General features: G+C 51.3%; 1 protein-coding gene across 1 annotated transcript in view; it reads right to left on the bottom strand.

The window, feature by feature from the left end:
• Nucleotides 1-5,871, bottom strand: part of MAN1C1 (mannosidase alpha class 1C member 1) — a 136,993-nt gene extending 131,122 nt beyond the window's left edge. The window contains exon 1 of the mRNA XM_036349106.1: nt 5,074-5,871. Coding sequence (XP_036204999.1) covers nt 5,074-5,616 — 543 coding nt within the window. The 5' untranslated portion in view covers nt 5,617-5,871. The remainder of the gene's footprint in view (nt 1-5,073) is intronic.
• Between the last annotated feature and the right edge of the window lie 9,033 nt (nt 5,872-14,904).

Below are 14,904 nucleotides of genomic sequence, written 5' to 3'. Positions count from 1 at the left end.
CCCATGAATTCACCTGAGGCAACTACTCTCCTGAATCCTGCCCATCATTTCCTTGCTAAGGCTTTCCTGACCTGACCTATGAAAGCAAGGTAGGGAGAGAATTTCCTAAAGCTCCCACCTCCTCCCTTAACACAGACTCAACTTAGGATGCAGAGGCAGGCACCCTCCCCCAGCCAGAGGCACCACCTCAAGGCTGGGTGCCCACCTAGATACCAAACAGCTTCCCTACACAGGCCCTTCCAATCTGCACGCCTGATTTAGTTTTTTTTCAATAAGAGAAAAGATGTAAGTCCCTTCGAGCAAAGTATGCCTGATACCTATCACAATATTTATTTTTGGTGGAGTAATGGATCAGTCTTCGGGAAAAGCTAGAGAAAAGGCATTTCTTGAGCTTGGATGTAAATCAGTCACTCTGAAAACTGCAGGGGGATCTATATTCTTACCCCCCTGCTAACTACAATGTGAAATAAGCAGCTGACTTTTAAAAGTCATTGTATTACTTGTTTCTAAACCAAACACTAAAGAAAGTTAGGGATCTGAGGCCCAAGAAGCAATTGCTCCTGGAATGTCTGCTCCTAATTCCCCCAAGGGATGGTGCAACTCAAAATGAAAGTGAGATCCACCCAACCTGCAGGTGTTAAGTTGTTAAGGGGACGAGTTCTAAGCTTTCCTTGCAGTACTCAGCTCTAAGGAGGAAGGATAAGGCATGTGAATGAGCTTAGGATGCAAGGGCCTCCCAGGGGACCTTTCCAGTTATTATAGGCCACTCTTCCTATCTATATTAAATGTATCATAGAGCAGGACAAGAGTGAAACTGAAGGACAGGGGAGGGATCCATCCAGCATTCGATGGATCTGCACTTTAAACAGAGCTCTTCAAAGGAAAGCTATTTAAATCTGAGGCGTTCCTAGTATTAATTATCCTAACATCTCACAGGCTCAGATTCACATGCTACAAAGAACACAAAGCCTTTTAATTTTCCTACCTGTCCCTGACACTGGCGGTGATAAATCAGACATACAGAGAAACCACACATGACTAACGAACCAGCCCATTAATGGGGAGCAAAGATCATTTGCCAAGATGACTTACTCAGACATAGCCACATATCATAACCAGCAATATCCTGGAGGCTTAACGCAGCAGGCACGGACGGCAAGAGCCCGGGCGCTCCCTGCCAAGTTGCAGGCATTCCAGGGAGACTCGGGCATCCCGCAGATGCCTGCTATCCAGGCATGAAAGATTTCACTCATGGCTGCCCCCTCCCCACTCCCTTTGAGTTAAACTTGGACTTGGAAAATTACTGCACTTCTATAAGATCTCTTGAGTCTTTTAGAAGCCCCAAATCTGGCTGTGGCCCCCTACTCTGAGTCTCAGAATCAAGAACCTTAGGAAGAAGGGCCAGCCTCTGCCACCAGTAACCTTAACTGCTAGTTTACAGATTTTTGCTGTAGCCACTCTTTCAAGTATCTGAGCCAACTAGGTACCATACCCTACTCCAGGTGCTTAGGCAGATCCATAAACAAAACAGTAAAAAGGTGGGAGTGATGGAGAGATAAGAATCCTCTAAATGCCAGTCTGTTCATTTTACCATGAAAACTGAGGCACAGTGATAAATAGGGATTTTCCTCTTAGGTTGGGGTGATAGTGTGGCTAGGGCATGAACACAGGTTGGATTCTTAGTGGGACTGCCACATACAGTGGTGTGTAAGGATAGAGGGGATGGGAACGAGGCTGAAATTTAACCCATATTCTTCATAGGGCTAAGGGCAGCCCCACTCCAATACTCACTGTCCCAGGCTGCTCAGTTCCCTTTAACAAAAGCCCCCTTCACTGGAAGGGACAACTGAGGCTCCCCAGATCAGCCACCAATCCTCATTAATAGGGGCCAAGAGAGTTTGAATCCCTTCATTGGGATGTAACCCTGACAAGCTATATAACCCCAATTCTTGTCAAGAGTGAGAAGAAGAGTCTGTTGAACTTAAATTCATCAGGAACCCACCTATAGCTGAGGTCTCTATACTAATTTTAACAATAATTTCCTAGATTACCATCAGATCTGAAAGGAAAGACAGCTAGCAAGCCGTTTTACATTTTCGCCAACCCTTTACTCTTCATGATCCCAAGCTGAGGATCTGCCACTGTTCAATCTCACCTTTAACCTCAAGTTATGGGTGACAGGAATAATTAACTTAATCAAATCTATAAATATCTACTCTCGACTAGGTGTTAGGGATACAACATAAACACCACCACCATCAACAGCAACACTCTTCTGTCCCTGACTTCATGGAACTAAGACATGTTGAATACTGAGCTGGGGAAAGCCCATCTGCTAAGAGAGAAGACTGGCAGTCTACTTAGAGGCTAGGTCCGGAAGCAAGAGTGTATGTGGCCAGCCTATTGTCCCCTCCCTCACCCCATTTCACAGAAGGAAAAATAAGGTCCGGGAAGGAGCTGAAGTGACTTGCCCAGAGTCAGACAGCTGACAGCTGAGCTAAACTGTCAAACCCCAAGTTCTCTGGGTCTCCCCTTTACAGCACATTGCCTCCTCTAAGGTTCCAAAATCGCAAAGTAAGGAGAAATAGTTGGTTTGCGTGACAGATTGTTTCCTGATGCATGTACCAGAGCATGCAGCTCCAACCCAACTTATCAGCACAGACCTTGTGCCCATGTCCATCTTTCAAACCAGAATATTTATAAATACAGTTCATCGATCTAGAGCCCAGTGTCCAGTCTTCATTTACTCTCATTTATCACCCTCTCTGACTCTCTTGATGTTTACTTTCACTTAAAAAAAAAACCCTCATAAGAACAGAGCCCTTTTTATCTGATGCTAGCTCCCCCTCTGCTCCTGGGGTCTAATCAATCCATGTCTGGAAATAAACTAGCCAGAGAGAAAATCTACAGTACCTTTTATGAAAACAGGCACCTTTCTGAAATGATCCACCCCTGGGCATGGCACAGATAGAAATTTAAATGAGGAGGAAATAAAGACATTCTCCAGCAATAGTCACATGCATTCCCATCAGGCAGGACACCAGGGAACAAGGTCACTCTGGGTTAAGAGCCAAACCAAAAACTCAGCCCCACATTATTCAGGTTGTTTGGAAGGGTGGGGACCCGGGGAGAGCCCAAACTCAGGAAGTCTGAAGAGGCAATAGGCTTCCAAACATAATAGTGTCTATAGTCCAGGCCCCTCCATTCTGAGGAGCTTAAGGTCTTCAAGATAGTAAGAGAGGGCTCACTGAACATCAACTTCAGGCAAATGCAAGTAGGCCTCCAGCTACTACTGGGGCACACAGAGATGCCACATAGAAAGATCCAGACATGTGGCACCCAACATGGACCTCCACCCATCATGTTATTTTACACCCACCTGCGAAGCATAGTCCCTGCACCTCCCAACTCCCACCCACCCCCAGCTGCTGCTGCAAGTCACGCCCACAGCCTCTGCCCGCAAGGGAGGCTGTCTTTGTATAGAGGGGCAAAACCAGGTCCTCACTAGCCAGGCCACCATGACTCCCAACCCCGGGCTTTCAGAAATGGGTCACACATCCAGACACAAATGCAGAAAGCACCTCTTCTGAAGAGGACGGTAGTTAATAGTTAATCCTTTGAAAATCTCTGGCAGCTCTGGACACCCCATGAAAAATTGCATCCATGCAGCTTATATGTCATTTCCCTGGGGTTACTGCCCTCTTGGGGAGGTCTGAAAGGGCAGAAACTCAGAGGCAGCTTTGAGAAAGGGGGCTGCATGTGGTCCAGGTGAGTATTGGACAAGTTTCTTAACCCCTCCTTAACTACTGCAAGTCCCAGCCTTTAATACACCTTTGAGATTTCAACAAGAATTTGGAAGCTGAGAGTGCACACACACACACACACACACACACACAACGGCTCATCTTTGTGGCTTTCTATCTTGATGTCACAAAATGTCCTGCGAATACTAATGAAGACAGTCTCCAAACAGGGCTTAGAGCGCAAGAGCTGAGTAGCAGCAGAGGAAGGAGTCGGGGAAAGGTGGGCGTTGGGGAGGATAGTCTGGACAAGGAGAGGGGGACAACTAGGCTCTCCACTGGCTGAGTAGGTCTCAGCACCGCAGGTCCTGGCCTCGCTGCCTGCTCCCCCTGGAAATCACAGCAGAACGGGGGCGAGGGGGGGTGTTATCCTCTCCTTTCTAGGGAGAAGACCCTGGCCCACCGCTTGCCCAAGGCCCCCTGGTGGCCTGGGGTGTCACCGCAGCCCCCTATGCATTGCTGGGCAAAAACCTCCCACTGGCAGCTCTAACAGTGGCGGAGCAGACTATTTAGGTACCAGTGGCAGCTTGGCAACGGTCTTCAAGCCCTGGTGAGGCTGCGTTTGCTTGTGGCTTCTTAAACTAAGACTAAGATTCCGATCAAAGTGATCCTTCTCAACCACTCCCCTAGTACAATCCCTATAAGGGAACAAGTCCAAGAACGGCTTCATTAAGCCAACAATCCTGGAGCGTGGTCTTACTGATCATTTCTTCCTGCATCACATACAATGATGTGCAACTGTTCCAAGGCTCAATAGCAGCAGCAGTTAGCAAGAATGCACAACACACTCTGGTTTGTAGGTTACTGACGGGATTGCAAAAGATTTGCAGGGCACCAAATGCCCCCCCAAACCCTGGGTTTCCAGGTAGCAGATCCTACAGGCGTTTGGGGAAGTCGGGATTTCCAGTGAGAAAGAACAGGGTCCTTGACTCCTGCAGGAAGATAGGATGTCCATGAAAGAACCTGACCGGATACCGCACAAAACTCTACCAGCAACTCTACAGGCAGGAGGGAGCCACCTGGGCTGGGGCCTGGGCTGGAAAGACCGGAGGGGAGGGGGGGGGCGAGGGGGGCGGTCCAAAGGTTCAGCTGCCACTGGTCAGGGGTAGGGATCACTGAGGGGACCCAAGGCGGGCAGTTTGGGAGGAGAGAGGAGGGTGCAGGGGGCGCCAGGCGAGTCCAGAGCCGACCAGGGACCGGGCGTGACGACGGGCCGGGAAGTGGATGGAAGCCCAGGAGGATCTTCTCTTTTTGGGGGGAGGAGAGTCCTTACCTCCTTGATTTTCTCCCGCTGGGTTTGAACCAGGCTCTGAGACTCCTCGCTGCCGCGGGTCCGGGTCCCCAGGACCGGGTGGCGCAGGCGGCTCCGGAACGCGTGGAAGTCAAAGCTGAACGGGGGGCTCCCCTCCTGGGGGCCCTCCCCGCGGCTGCCGCCTCCGCCGCGGGGCACCGTGGCCTCCTCCCGCGGCCGGGTGGGCTGGGTCCGCCGCGGCCACCCCTTCCTCCGCCGGGGGCTGGCGAGGCTGCTGGGGTCCTCCTCCCCCGGGGCCGGCGCGGCGGGGGCCGGGTTGGGGGGTGACTCCCGCGCTCCGGCCAGGGGGAGCCCCGGGACTTCGGGCACCGCCTCCAGGCCCGGCTGCCGGGCCCGGGGGGCCAGGAAGAAGCGCTTGAAGCGAGAGGAGTGGGGCAGCAGGAAGAGGGCCCCGAAGCACAGCGTGAAGAGGCCCGAGAGGAAGAGCAGGAACAGGAACTTCTGCGGCAGCCGCAGCGCCCACGGCGAGGCCGGGGCGAAGCCGGGCACTTTCCTCCCGAGCATCGTGGCCGGGCGCGGGGCTGGCGACCGTCCGCTCCCGCCGGCCCCGGGGCTCCGAGTCCCGGCACTTGGCGGCCGGGGCGGTCGTCGAGGGGCGCCGCCGGGCGGGGGCGCCGCGTGTCTCTGGCCGGGGCCGCCTCCGAAGGAAGTTCGGGGAGTTTGGAGCGAGTCTTCCCGCGCCGGGGCGGGGGCGCCGCGGCCTCGGCGGGGCCCGGGCGAGCCGGGCAGCACGGCCCAGGGCCCGGGCCCGCGAGGGCCGCCGCCCGCCGCCGCCCCCTCGCGCCGCGCAGCCCCCCGCTCCGCGACCGGAGCCCACGGGCCCGCGCCTTCCCGCGCTGCGGCCGCCGCCGGGGCCGTCACATGCCGTCCGCGGTGCCCGCTGTCGACGCAGAGGCGCCCGCAGGCCTGGTCCCCACGCCGAGCCCCTCGGTCCGAAGTTTCAGCCTCAGAAGCAGTTTCCCGAGAGCACGAACCCGGGGCGAGGCCGGAGGGTCAGCGGCGCCCCGAGCGCCGACCAGCCAGGTGGCGACAGCGCGCGGCGCGGCTCTCGGCGCGCGGCCACAACTTTGCCCTCCGCGGACGGCGCCGGGCGCGGGGGCGACACTTCGGAGCCCGCCGGGCGGGGGCTGCCCGGGCCCAGGTCCAGAGCCCGGCGCCGTCCGGCGGCCGCAGCGGCGCCCGGGAGTGGGGGCTCTCGCCCCGCCAACTCGGGAGGGCGCCGGGTTCCCGCGGGGATCACCTGTTCCCGGTCCCCGCCGGCTCCGCGGAGCGCGCCTCCCCCGCTGCAGCTGGCGTGCCAGCCGCGGCCGCTCCACACGAGCCGCCGCGCCGCAGGCTGAGCCGCCGCTGCCGAGCCTGCGCCCCACGCGAGCGCACGGCCAGCCCGCCGCCTCCGCCGCCGCAGCCCGGCTGTCACAGAGACGGCGCCCAGGCCCCGCCTCCCTCCGGCCCACGCCCTCCGGCCACGCCCACTGCGCGCGCCCACGGTCCACCTCGGCCGCGGCGCCGCAGCCCGGCCGCGGGCCTCGAGTCTGGGGCAGGGAGCGCGGGCCTCGGCGAGGGCGGGAGCGGGACCGGCCTCCAAGCCACGCCACGCCCCTCCCGTGGCCGGCGCCGTGCACACCCCACATCCCCCGGCACCAACGGTCCAGCGGCGCGGGGCTGGCGGGGGCGGGGGCGAGCGCAGCGAGGTCATTGGCTGCCTCGGAGGGATCCCCGGTCGCCCATTGGTTAGTGCCCAGCGTCCGCTGGCCTGGAAGCGACCGAGACCGCCCCGCTTCGCCCCACCACTGGGTGGTTGGTCCCTGGGGGCAGGAGGTCTGGCTGGTCGGGAGGGCTCTGGCCAGCCTTAGGTGACCTCTCTCGCCCCTCAGGGTCAGTCCCGGTTGGCAGGGTGCTGGGGGCCTGCCCGGGGACCCCAGAGCTTCCGCAGAAGCTGCGGTGGTGCTGCTGTGGCCGGCTGTGAGCAAGGGGTGGCCACGCCGGGAGCTGTGGCTGCTGTGGGGCCGGGTGAAGGCCGTGTGTAGACTGGACTCCTGCAGACCACTGCTCTGCCTGCCTTTTCCCTCAGCCCCAAGCCGGGCCAGGACCCCAGGGTGGGGCAGGGAGAGGTGCTAACCGCAGCGGTAGAAGGGCAAGGAAGAGACCTACCTGGTCATGTGCACAGAAGACCACACACGCGTGCATGGGTACCTGGATGCCTGTGTGTGTTTATGTGCATTGGTTTGTTCCTATGCATAGATTACAAGCACGTGTGTGTGTGTGTGTGTGTGTATTTGCACACAAACATAACAATTTAGGTGTGGACATCAAGTGATTATACCAAAGCATACATAGACATAGACATAGACATAGACATATGAGTACAACTACTGACACGTGCATTCACATACCCACAGATGCGCAACACATAGGTCCAAGCACATGTGCACACTGCCCAGATGTGTGTCTCCACCTCAAGGCCGTCACTCCTTCCTCCTTGGACTTAAGTCTCTCTGTGTCTTTCCTTCCTGTTAAGCCTAACCCAGGGCAAAGCAACATTGTGCTGTGTGGGTCTTTCATGCAAAACACTCTATAGAGACAAATAACAGCAGAGGGAGAGACAAATTAAGAGGTGTAATAGGCAAGAGGGAAAATATCTGCTTTCAGCTGCAATTTAAAATGAAATGCAGCGTTGACGAGACAGAGAATACTGCAGGGAGGCCTTTCCCGACAGAAGAATTGGCCCAGGCAGACTCTCACCTCCTAAATCTTGCTTCTTCCCTGAGGCCTGCTATGGATGGGCTCTTGGGACTCAGACATCCTTGAACCTCTGGCCAGGCCATTGACAGCAGACCCTCCCCTGATATTTAAATACCCTTGCCATGTGAATCTCTTTCAGTTGAAAATAAAAGCTGGTCTGGGTAACAGGTACAAATAACTTGGCCAGGGGGTTGAACAGTTTTTTCTAACCCCACAAATTCTAATTCAGATGTTTCCGTCTTTGCCGAGTTTGATTGGCAGGAGTCAGTTCCCTGGAATCATCAGAGACAAGGATGTGATCCAGTTGGAAACCTGGCCTGGCCTCTCCTGATTCCCATGCCTAAACCTCTCCTCACTGGGTCTGACCTCCAGAAGTGGCAGCCTTGTCTCTGGAGAACCAGGGAGGAACCCAGCTTTCCTTGAAAGTACCCCACATTCCATGATGAAAGAGTAAAGGGATCACTATTCAGTCCCCTGAGAAGGTAGGACCCAGGAGAATGGGAGGAAGGCAAGGCTGAGTCACAGAAGGATATGTCTGTTTGAACGATGCTCACTGGACAGGTCTGTGGTATGCTGGCGAACCAGGATATCAAATGGGGCTGCTGGCTGGCTGTTGTGGCTCAATGGTTGAGCGTCAACTATGAACCAGGAGATAACAGTTAGATTCCCATTCAGGGCACATGCTTGGGTTGTGGGCTTATTCCCAGTAGGAGGCATGCAGGAGGCAGCCACTCAATGATTCTCTCTCATCATTGATGCTTCTATCTATCTCTCCCTCTCCCTTCCTCTCTGAAACCAATACAAATATGTATTTTTTTAAAAAAAATTTTTAAAGAACGTGGGGCTGCAGTAAGACTGACATGCCCTCCACAGACTCAGGCTACAAAAACCAGAGCCCAGCAGGGACAACTCCATTTCCAACCAATGTCATTTGGTGAGTACACTGAGTTGGTGATACCATAACCTTTACAATCTCCCCAGCAAGCTCACTGAAATTCTGGAGGTCCCTATCCCACCCCCCACCCCCACCCTCGAACCTCTAGCCCCCAGAGACCTTACACATACCATCACTCTTTTCTCACTGGATTTTTTACTATTGATATGCTGTCCCATAGCAGACACTGAGGTCTGCACGGCAGGGACCATGGCTTGTTCAGCTCTCTAACTGCCCTAGATGTTAACTACAATGTCTTGCACATGGGTACTGTGTTTGTTGAGTAATGAACGAAAGAATGGATGGATGCCCATTTCACAGGTGAGGAAACTGAGGCTCAGGATAGAGAATAATAGTGAACTAACCTTTTCTATGTATCAATTACATATTGCTTCATTTGCTTTTCAAGACAATCTTATGAGGTAGATACTATTAATAGCCTCATTTTACAGATAAGAATACTAAGGCTTAGACATATTGAGAGTCAATTAACAAGTATCTTTCTCAGTTTAATTTAGAAAATCAAGTGGGATTGGGCACAGAAATGAAAGCTATTTCAAAAATCTATTTATCCTGGCCACAAACATTTATTGAAATTAGATGCTAGGTATTGCATTAGTCTTGAGAGGACACAAAGATGAGCAAGGCATGGTCCCTGTCATTGCTGATTCACTCATTCTTTTAGTGGAGAACTGTTTATTGAACACTTATTATGTGCCAGGTACAGAGGGGCTTGGCATATCAGCCTAAATATGGCAGGCATGAAGCCTATCTTCAGGGAATGTTTGTCTGAAAGGCAACAAGGACCAATTCAGCCCATTAGAAAGGGAATTCCAGGAACTCGGCACTGGCTAAGTCCTTCACTCTCATCCTATCCAACCTTCACAATGGTCCTCTCTGAAGTAGGCCTTGAGATCTCATTTTAACCAACAGGGAAACTGAGGCTCAGGGGTATGATATGACCTGTCCAAAGTCACACAGGGAATAATTTGTAAATATGAGAGAAAACCAGACTTGTCCCAGAACCTATTCTTTTTCTGTTAGTAATCTATATATATAAAAGCCTAAGGGACTCTTACTACGGGACAACTGGCCAGTAGCTATGACGTGCACTGACCACCAGGGGGCAGACGCTCAACACAGGAGCTGCCCCCTGGTGGTCTGTGTGATCCCATATCCAACCTCTTGCAGTCCTTCCCCTGCAGCCGGCAGGCTCTGATCAGCCCCGATCGCTGGCCAGGCCGAGGGGCCCCACTCATGCACAAATTCGTGCACCGGGCCTCTAGTATTGATAATAGGTATGATTAATGGGGCATTCACTGTGTGGCAAGCCCTTATAAAAGCATGTTATAGAAGCTCACTTATTTGATCTTTACAACCACCCATAGACAGGTACTATTATTGCCAACATTTTACAGAAGAGGAAACTAAAACACAGAGATATTATGGAACTTGTCTAATGTCGCACAGTTGAGAAGTGGCAGAGGGAGGAGTCTGAACCCAGGTGGTCAGGCTCCAGACCCGCTTCTGTCTTTCAGAGTCTATTGCTCTGCATCTTTTGATGCAACAACAGCAGGTGCTGTCAAAGGGCATGGCAGAAAGAGGTCACTAGCCTCAGGCGAAATTATCACAGGCTTGTTGGATTGTATGAGCTCATTCAGTCATTCCACAAGTATGTATAAAGGACCTGCTACATTCCATGTAATATAGTAGGCGTTAGGGATATAATGGTGAGCAAAAATAGACACATTATTCCCATTGTGGAGCTTACAGTTTCATGGGGAAGAGGAGTTAAAATAAATAAGCAACCCTCAAATAAGTATGCGAGCTGAGAAAAGAGAAAGGAAGGAGAAAGAAATGCTGCTATAATCATATGTAGCAATGGATCTGGACCCTGACTCGGGTTGAGCCAGCAGTGTCAGGGAAGACTTCCCCTAAGGATGAGCAAAGAGGGGTAGTCAGAACACTCAGACAGAGAGGACAGCATATGCAAAGGCCCTGAGGTGGGAGGAACATGGTGCTTTTGAGAACAGACAAGCCAGTAGAGAGAATGATGGAGAAAGACAGGAGATGTCACTGATGATTTCGGGCAGGAGTAGGAATGTGTGCAGGGGTAGGTGGGTGGGTGGATTCATATTAACATTTTTAAAAAGGCTACTCTAGCTACAGTGGGAAACAGAATGGAAAGCAGGCATGAATGAAGTGGGTGCCCTTCCAAGGGTATTGCAAGTCTGTGGTAGGTCTTGGACGGGGGAAGTGAGGCTGGACAGGACCACAAGATCCAAATCAGACTTAGAATCCAAAATTGATAGGACTTGGTAATGGCTTGATATTAGATGTTGATAGAGGGAGACATCTGCAGTGATTCCCAGGTCTCTAACTCACCTGGGGGCCGTGGCATTTGTTGAGATGGGAGCAGCGAACCAGGCAGGGCTTCCTGTCTGCCCAGAAGGCGCTAGACGGTGCAGAATTTGAATCTCAAATGGTCATTAGTCCCATTTAGCATCAAAGACTAGAAATGAAGCCAAGGTCGAGCCAAGAGATAATCATCAGGCAGCTTCCTTAATGGCCTCCAGACAAATTCAACCCCAGGCAGGAGAGACACTGATGACAGAACCTGCTGGCTGAGAGCACGCCAGGTCAGTCCCCAGATAAAAGGCCCCGCGGCTGTGCTAGGCCCACTCCAGTGGCTGCAGTCAATACCTTTCTGTGCACTGAGGCTGATTTCAGGATTACAGGGCCCAGAACACCTGCCCTCAGACACTTAAAAGACCATGAAAGTTTCCTTTCAATTCTTCTTTGCCAGAGTCCCAGACTTGCATCAGAGGTGGCCTGGTCAACCAGGAGCCAGAGTTCCCCACCAGGAGCCATGTAGCCCCCAGGGAACATTTGGCCATGTCTCGAGATGATTTTGGTTGTCACAGTTGGGGAAGGAGTGCTACTGGCATCTAGTGGATAGCAGTCAAAGATGCTATTAAGCATCTTACAACGCACAGAACAGCCCACCCCCCACAACAAAGAATGGTCCAGCCCCAGATGTCAACAGCGCCAAGGGTGAGAAACCCTGGCTTAAGGCCAAGGCTTTGAAGTCTGAGAGGCCTGGGTTTGCAGCCTGGCTTTGCCACATAATCGTCTACTTGACCTTGGCCAATTTATCTGACCTCTCAGAGCCTTGATTTCTTCATCTGTCAAATGGGGTCAATAGTAACACACTCTTCATAAAGATGATGTGAGAATTAAATGAGATAACTGGCTATTAAAGTGCCTGAAGCAAATGTTACACTCATCCTCCCAGTGAGCAGGGGCTGGGTTTGACTTACTATTCTGGATCTACCCCACCCCAAACCTAAGTCCTCAGATGCTGGAGGAGGGTAAGCAAGGTGATAATAATGAGGACCCCCAGTGTCCCCGCTTTGAGTCTTGACTCAATCCCCTACCAGCAGTGAGATCCTGGGCAAATTGCTCGCCTCTTGAAGCTCCAGCCTTCCATCTGTGAAATGGGGATGGTCACAGTTTCCACCACATACGGTGTTATGGGGACTAAAGGTAAATGTCTTCGCGCAGAGTCTGTAGGCAGTGAGCACTGGGGGAAATGTGAACCAATCTAATCGAAGAATCAGTGTTGCCTCATTTCTTAATGGCAAGCAAGCTAACAATCTGAACTAAAACTTTGTAACTCAGTTTCCAGGGAAGCTCCAATTTCAAGCACTCTGTCCATCGTCCCTATGAGAACTCTCATTTGTCAGGCTGCACACACTGATCTTTCATGTCTGAGGACATGCTCCCTGTCTCGATAACAATAATAATGGTGTTTATGAAGTCCTGGTGTGGTAAGCACCAGGCTCAGCACGACTCGGGGAAGCCCCTCCTCCCCAGAAGTTTCTAGATCAGTGGTTCTCAACCTTGGCTGCACATTAGAATCACCTGGGAATCTTTTTAAAACCCTGATTTCTGGGCCACATCCTCCGGAAATTCTGTTTCTTTGTTATGGGGTGGGGCTACAACAGCAGCAGCAGGCAAGGAAGCTACCAAGGACAGGGGTGTAAGAGTGAGCACCTCCTGCCAACCCAGAACCTCTTGGGCGGGGCCACCACATTAGTAACAAAGAAACAGAACTTCTGGAGGATGAGGCCCAGAAATCAGGATTTTAAAAAGATTCCCAGGTGATTCTAATGTGCAGCCAACGTTGAGAACCACTGCTCTAGATCATCCAGCTGAATGGTAGACTATTGCAGATGTGGGATCTCAGGATCAGAGCGTATAAATCAGTAACTTGCAGTAGTGGCAGAGCAGGCTGCTGGGTCTCAGGACTTGAGAGTCCCAGCTGCGGCCACTACCTCAAGTATACTAAGGGGTCAAGGTTCTTCTCACCCCCACAGTCCTAGGCCACACTGACCTAGCTGACACGGTGAGGACTGAATGAAATAACCCATGTTAATGTTCTAGCAGAGTGCCTGCAAAGCATGAACTAAATGTTAGTTATTATTATTTACGGTGCTGGTACATTTTAAAGGGCACATAAAGTTTGAATCTCATAAAAGTACATTTCTAAGAGCTTACATCAATTCCCCCTAAAGCAAGAAATAAAATTGTATCTTCGAAATGTAACCCTGGCATAATTTAGTCATCTGGTCCTACTTGCTAATAGCAAGAGGTTTTGGGTTGTTGGTGGGTCTGTTTGTTAATGTGCATGGGCTATGGAAGCTCCAACTTCTATGCAGGGTCTCCGAGCGTCTGCCCTCTGGGGATTAGGCTGGTGAGAAGGGCCCAAGGCATCAGGCAGGTGTTGCTGGGTGAAGACCACATGGACCAAACAATTGTGGGAAATTCCCTCAAACCTTATTCTTGATGCCATCCAAGTATTTCCTAGAACCAGATCCATAAGCCAGAGGTTCAAAGGAGCAATGTGGGCAGAGCCTTGAATCTCACAGACCTGCCTTTTGGTGGCTGTGTAACCCTGGGCAAGTCACTGCATCTGTTTAAGCCCCCATTTCCTCGGCTATAAAAATAGCAATAATGTTATTACTAAACTCAGTATATGACAAATGTTAGTGTTATTAAAAGAAGCACTTTGAGACAGTCAGTCAGAGAAAGACAAGTACCACATAATCTCACTTGTATGTGAAATCTAAGTAACAAAACAAACAGATGAACAGAATGGATCCAGAGGCATGGAAGCAAGGGACAGTGTGTGGAATCTTGGAGGGAAGGTGGGGGGGAGGGGCAGTGAGTGGGAGGTAATAAACCAAAGACCTTGAATGCATATATGCAAAGCCCATGGCCAAAAACAACAGGGTAGTGAAGACCTGGGGCGGGGGCGGAGGGTGAAGGCAGGCTGGAGGGCATCAATGAGGGGGGGAGAAAGGACATATGTAATACTTTCAACAATAAAGAATTATTAAAATAAATAAAATATAAGTTTTAATTTCAAAAAACAAAAAAGCAGCAGCCTTGCCACCATGACTCAGTGATTGAGCGTTGACCTATGAGCCAGGAGGTCAAGGCATGCCTGGGTTGCCGGCTCAATCCCCAGTGGGGGGCATGCAGAAGGGAGCCGATCAACAATTCTCTCTCATCATTGATGTTTTTATCTCTCTCTCCCTCTCTCTTCCTCTTTGAAATCAAATATATATATATATATATATATATATATATATATATATATATATATAGAAACAGAAAACCAACAAATTTAAGATTCCAGGTTGATTAATGAAAGAGAAGAAAGATTGAAGCTTGAAGAGGGAGTTTCAGTTATCCTATTGTCCCAAGTCCAGCTCGCCATTTGATTGGGTGACATGGGTACATCACTCACCGGCCTGAGCCAGTTTCTTCATCCATAAAGGGTGCCCATAATACCCTAAATGAGATAACCAGTGGGTAGGGTAACTTTGTTGGCATTAATGCAAAGGAAACATGTTCCTTGTGGCTATGATCCCTGTTAAAATATAATTTTCATCATTCCACATACATTTATTGAGACTCAATCATGATTTAACAGTTTTTGTGATGCCCCCTGATGTATTTCCTATTTTATTCCATCCTACTTTTCTCTAATATCCTATTATATGTATTTTTAAAAAACAAAAAAGCTGATAGAAACCGAGCTAGTCCTT

This window comes from Myotis myotis, unplaced genomic scaffold (genome assembly GCF_014108235.1).
Source record: "Myotis myotis isolate mMyoMyo1 unplaced genomic scaffold, mMyoMyo1.p scaffold_m19_p_2, whole genome shotgun sequence".
NCBI classification, from domain to species: domain Eukaryota; kingdom Metazoa; phylum Chordata; class Mammalia; order Chiroptera; family Vespertilionidae; genus Myotis; species Myotis myotis.
Note: the sequence above shows the minus strand (reverse complement) of the source record. Positions and strands in the feature narration are given on the sequence as shown.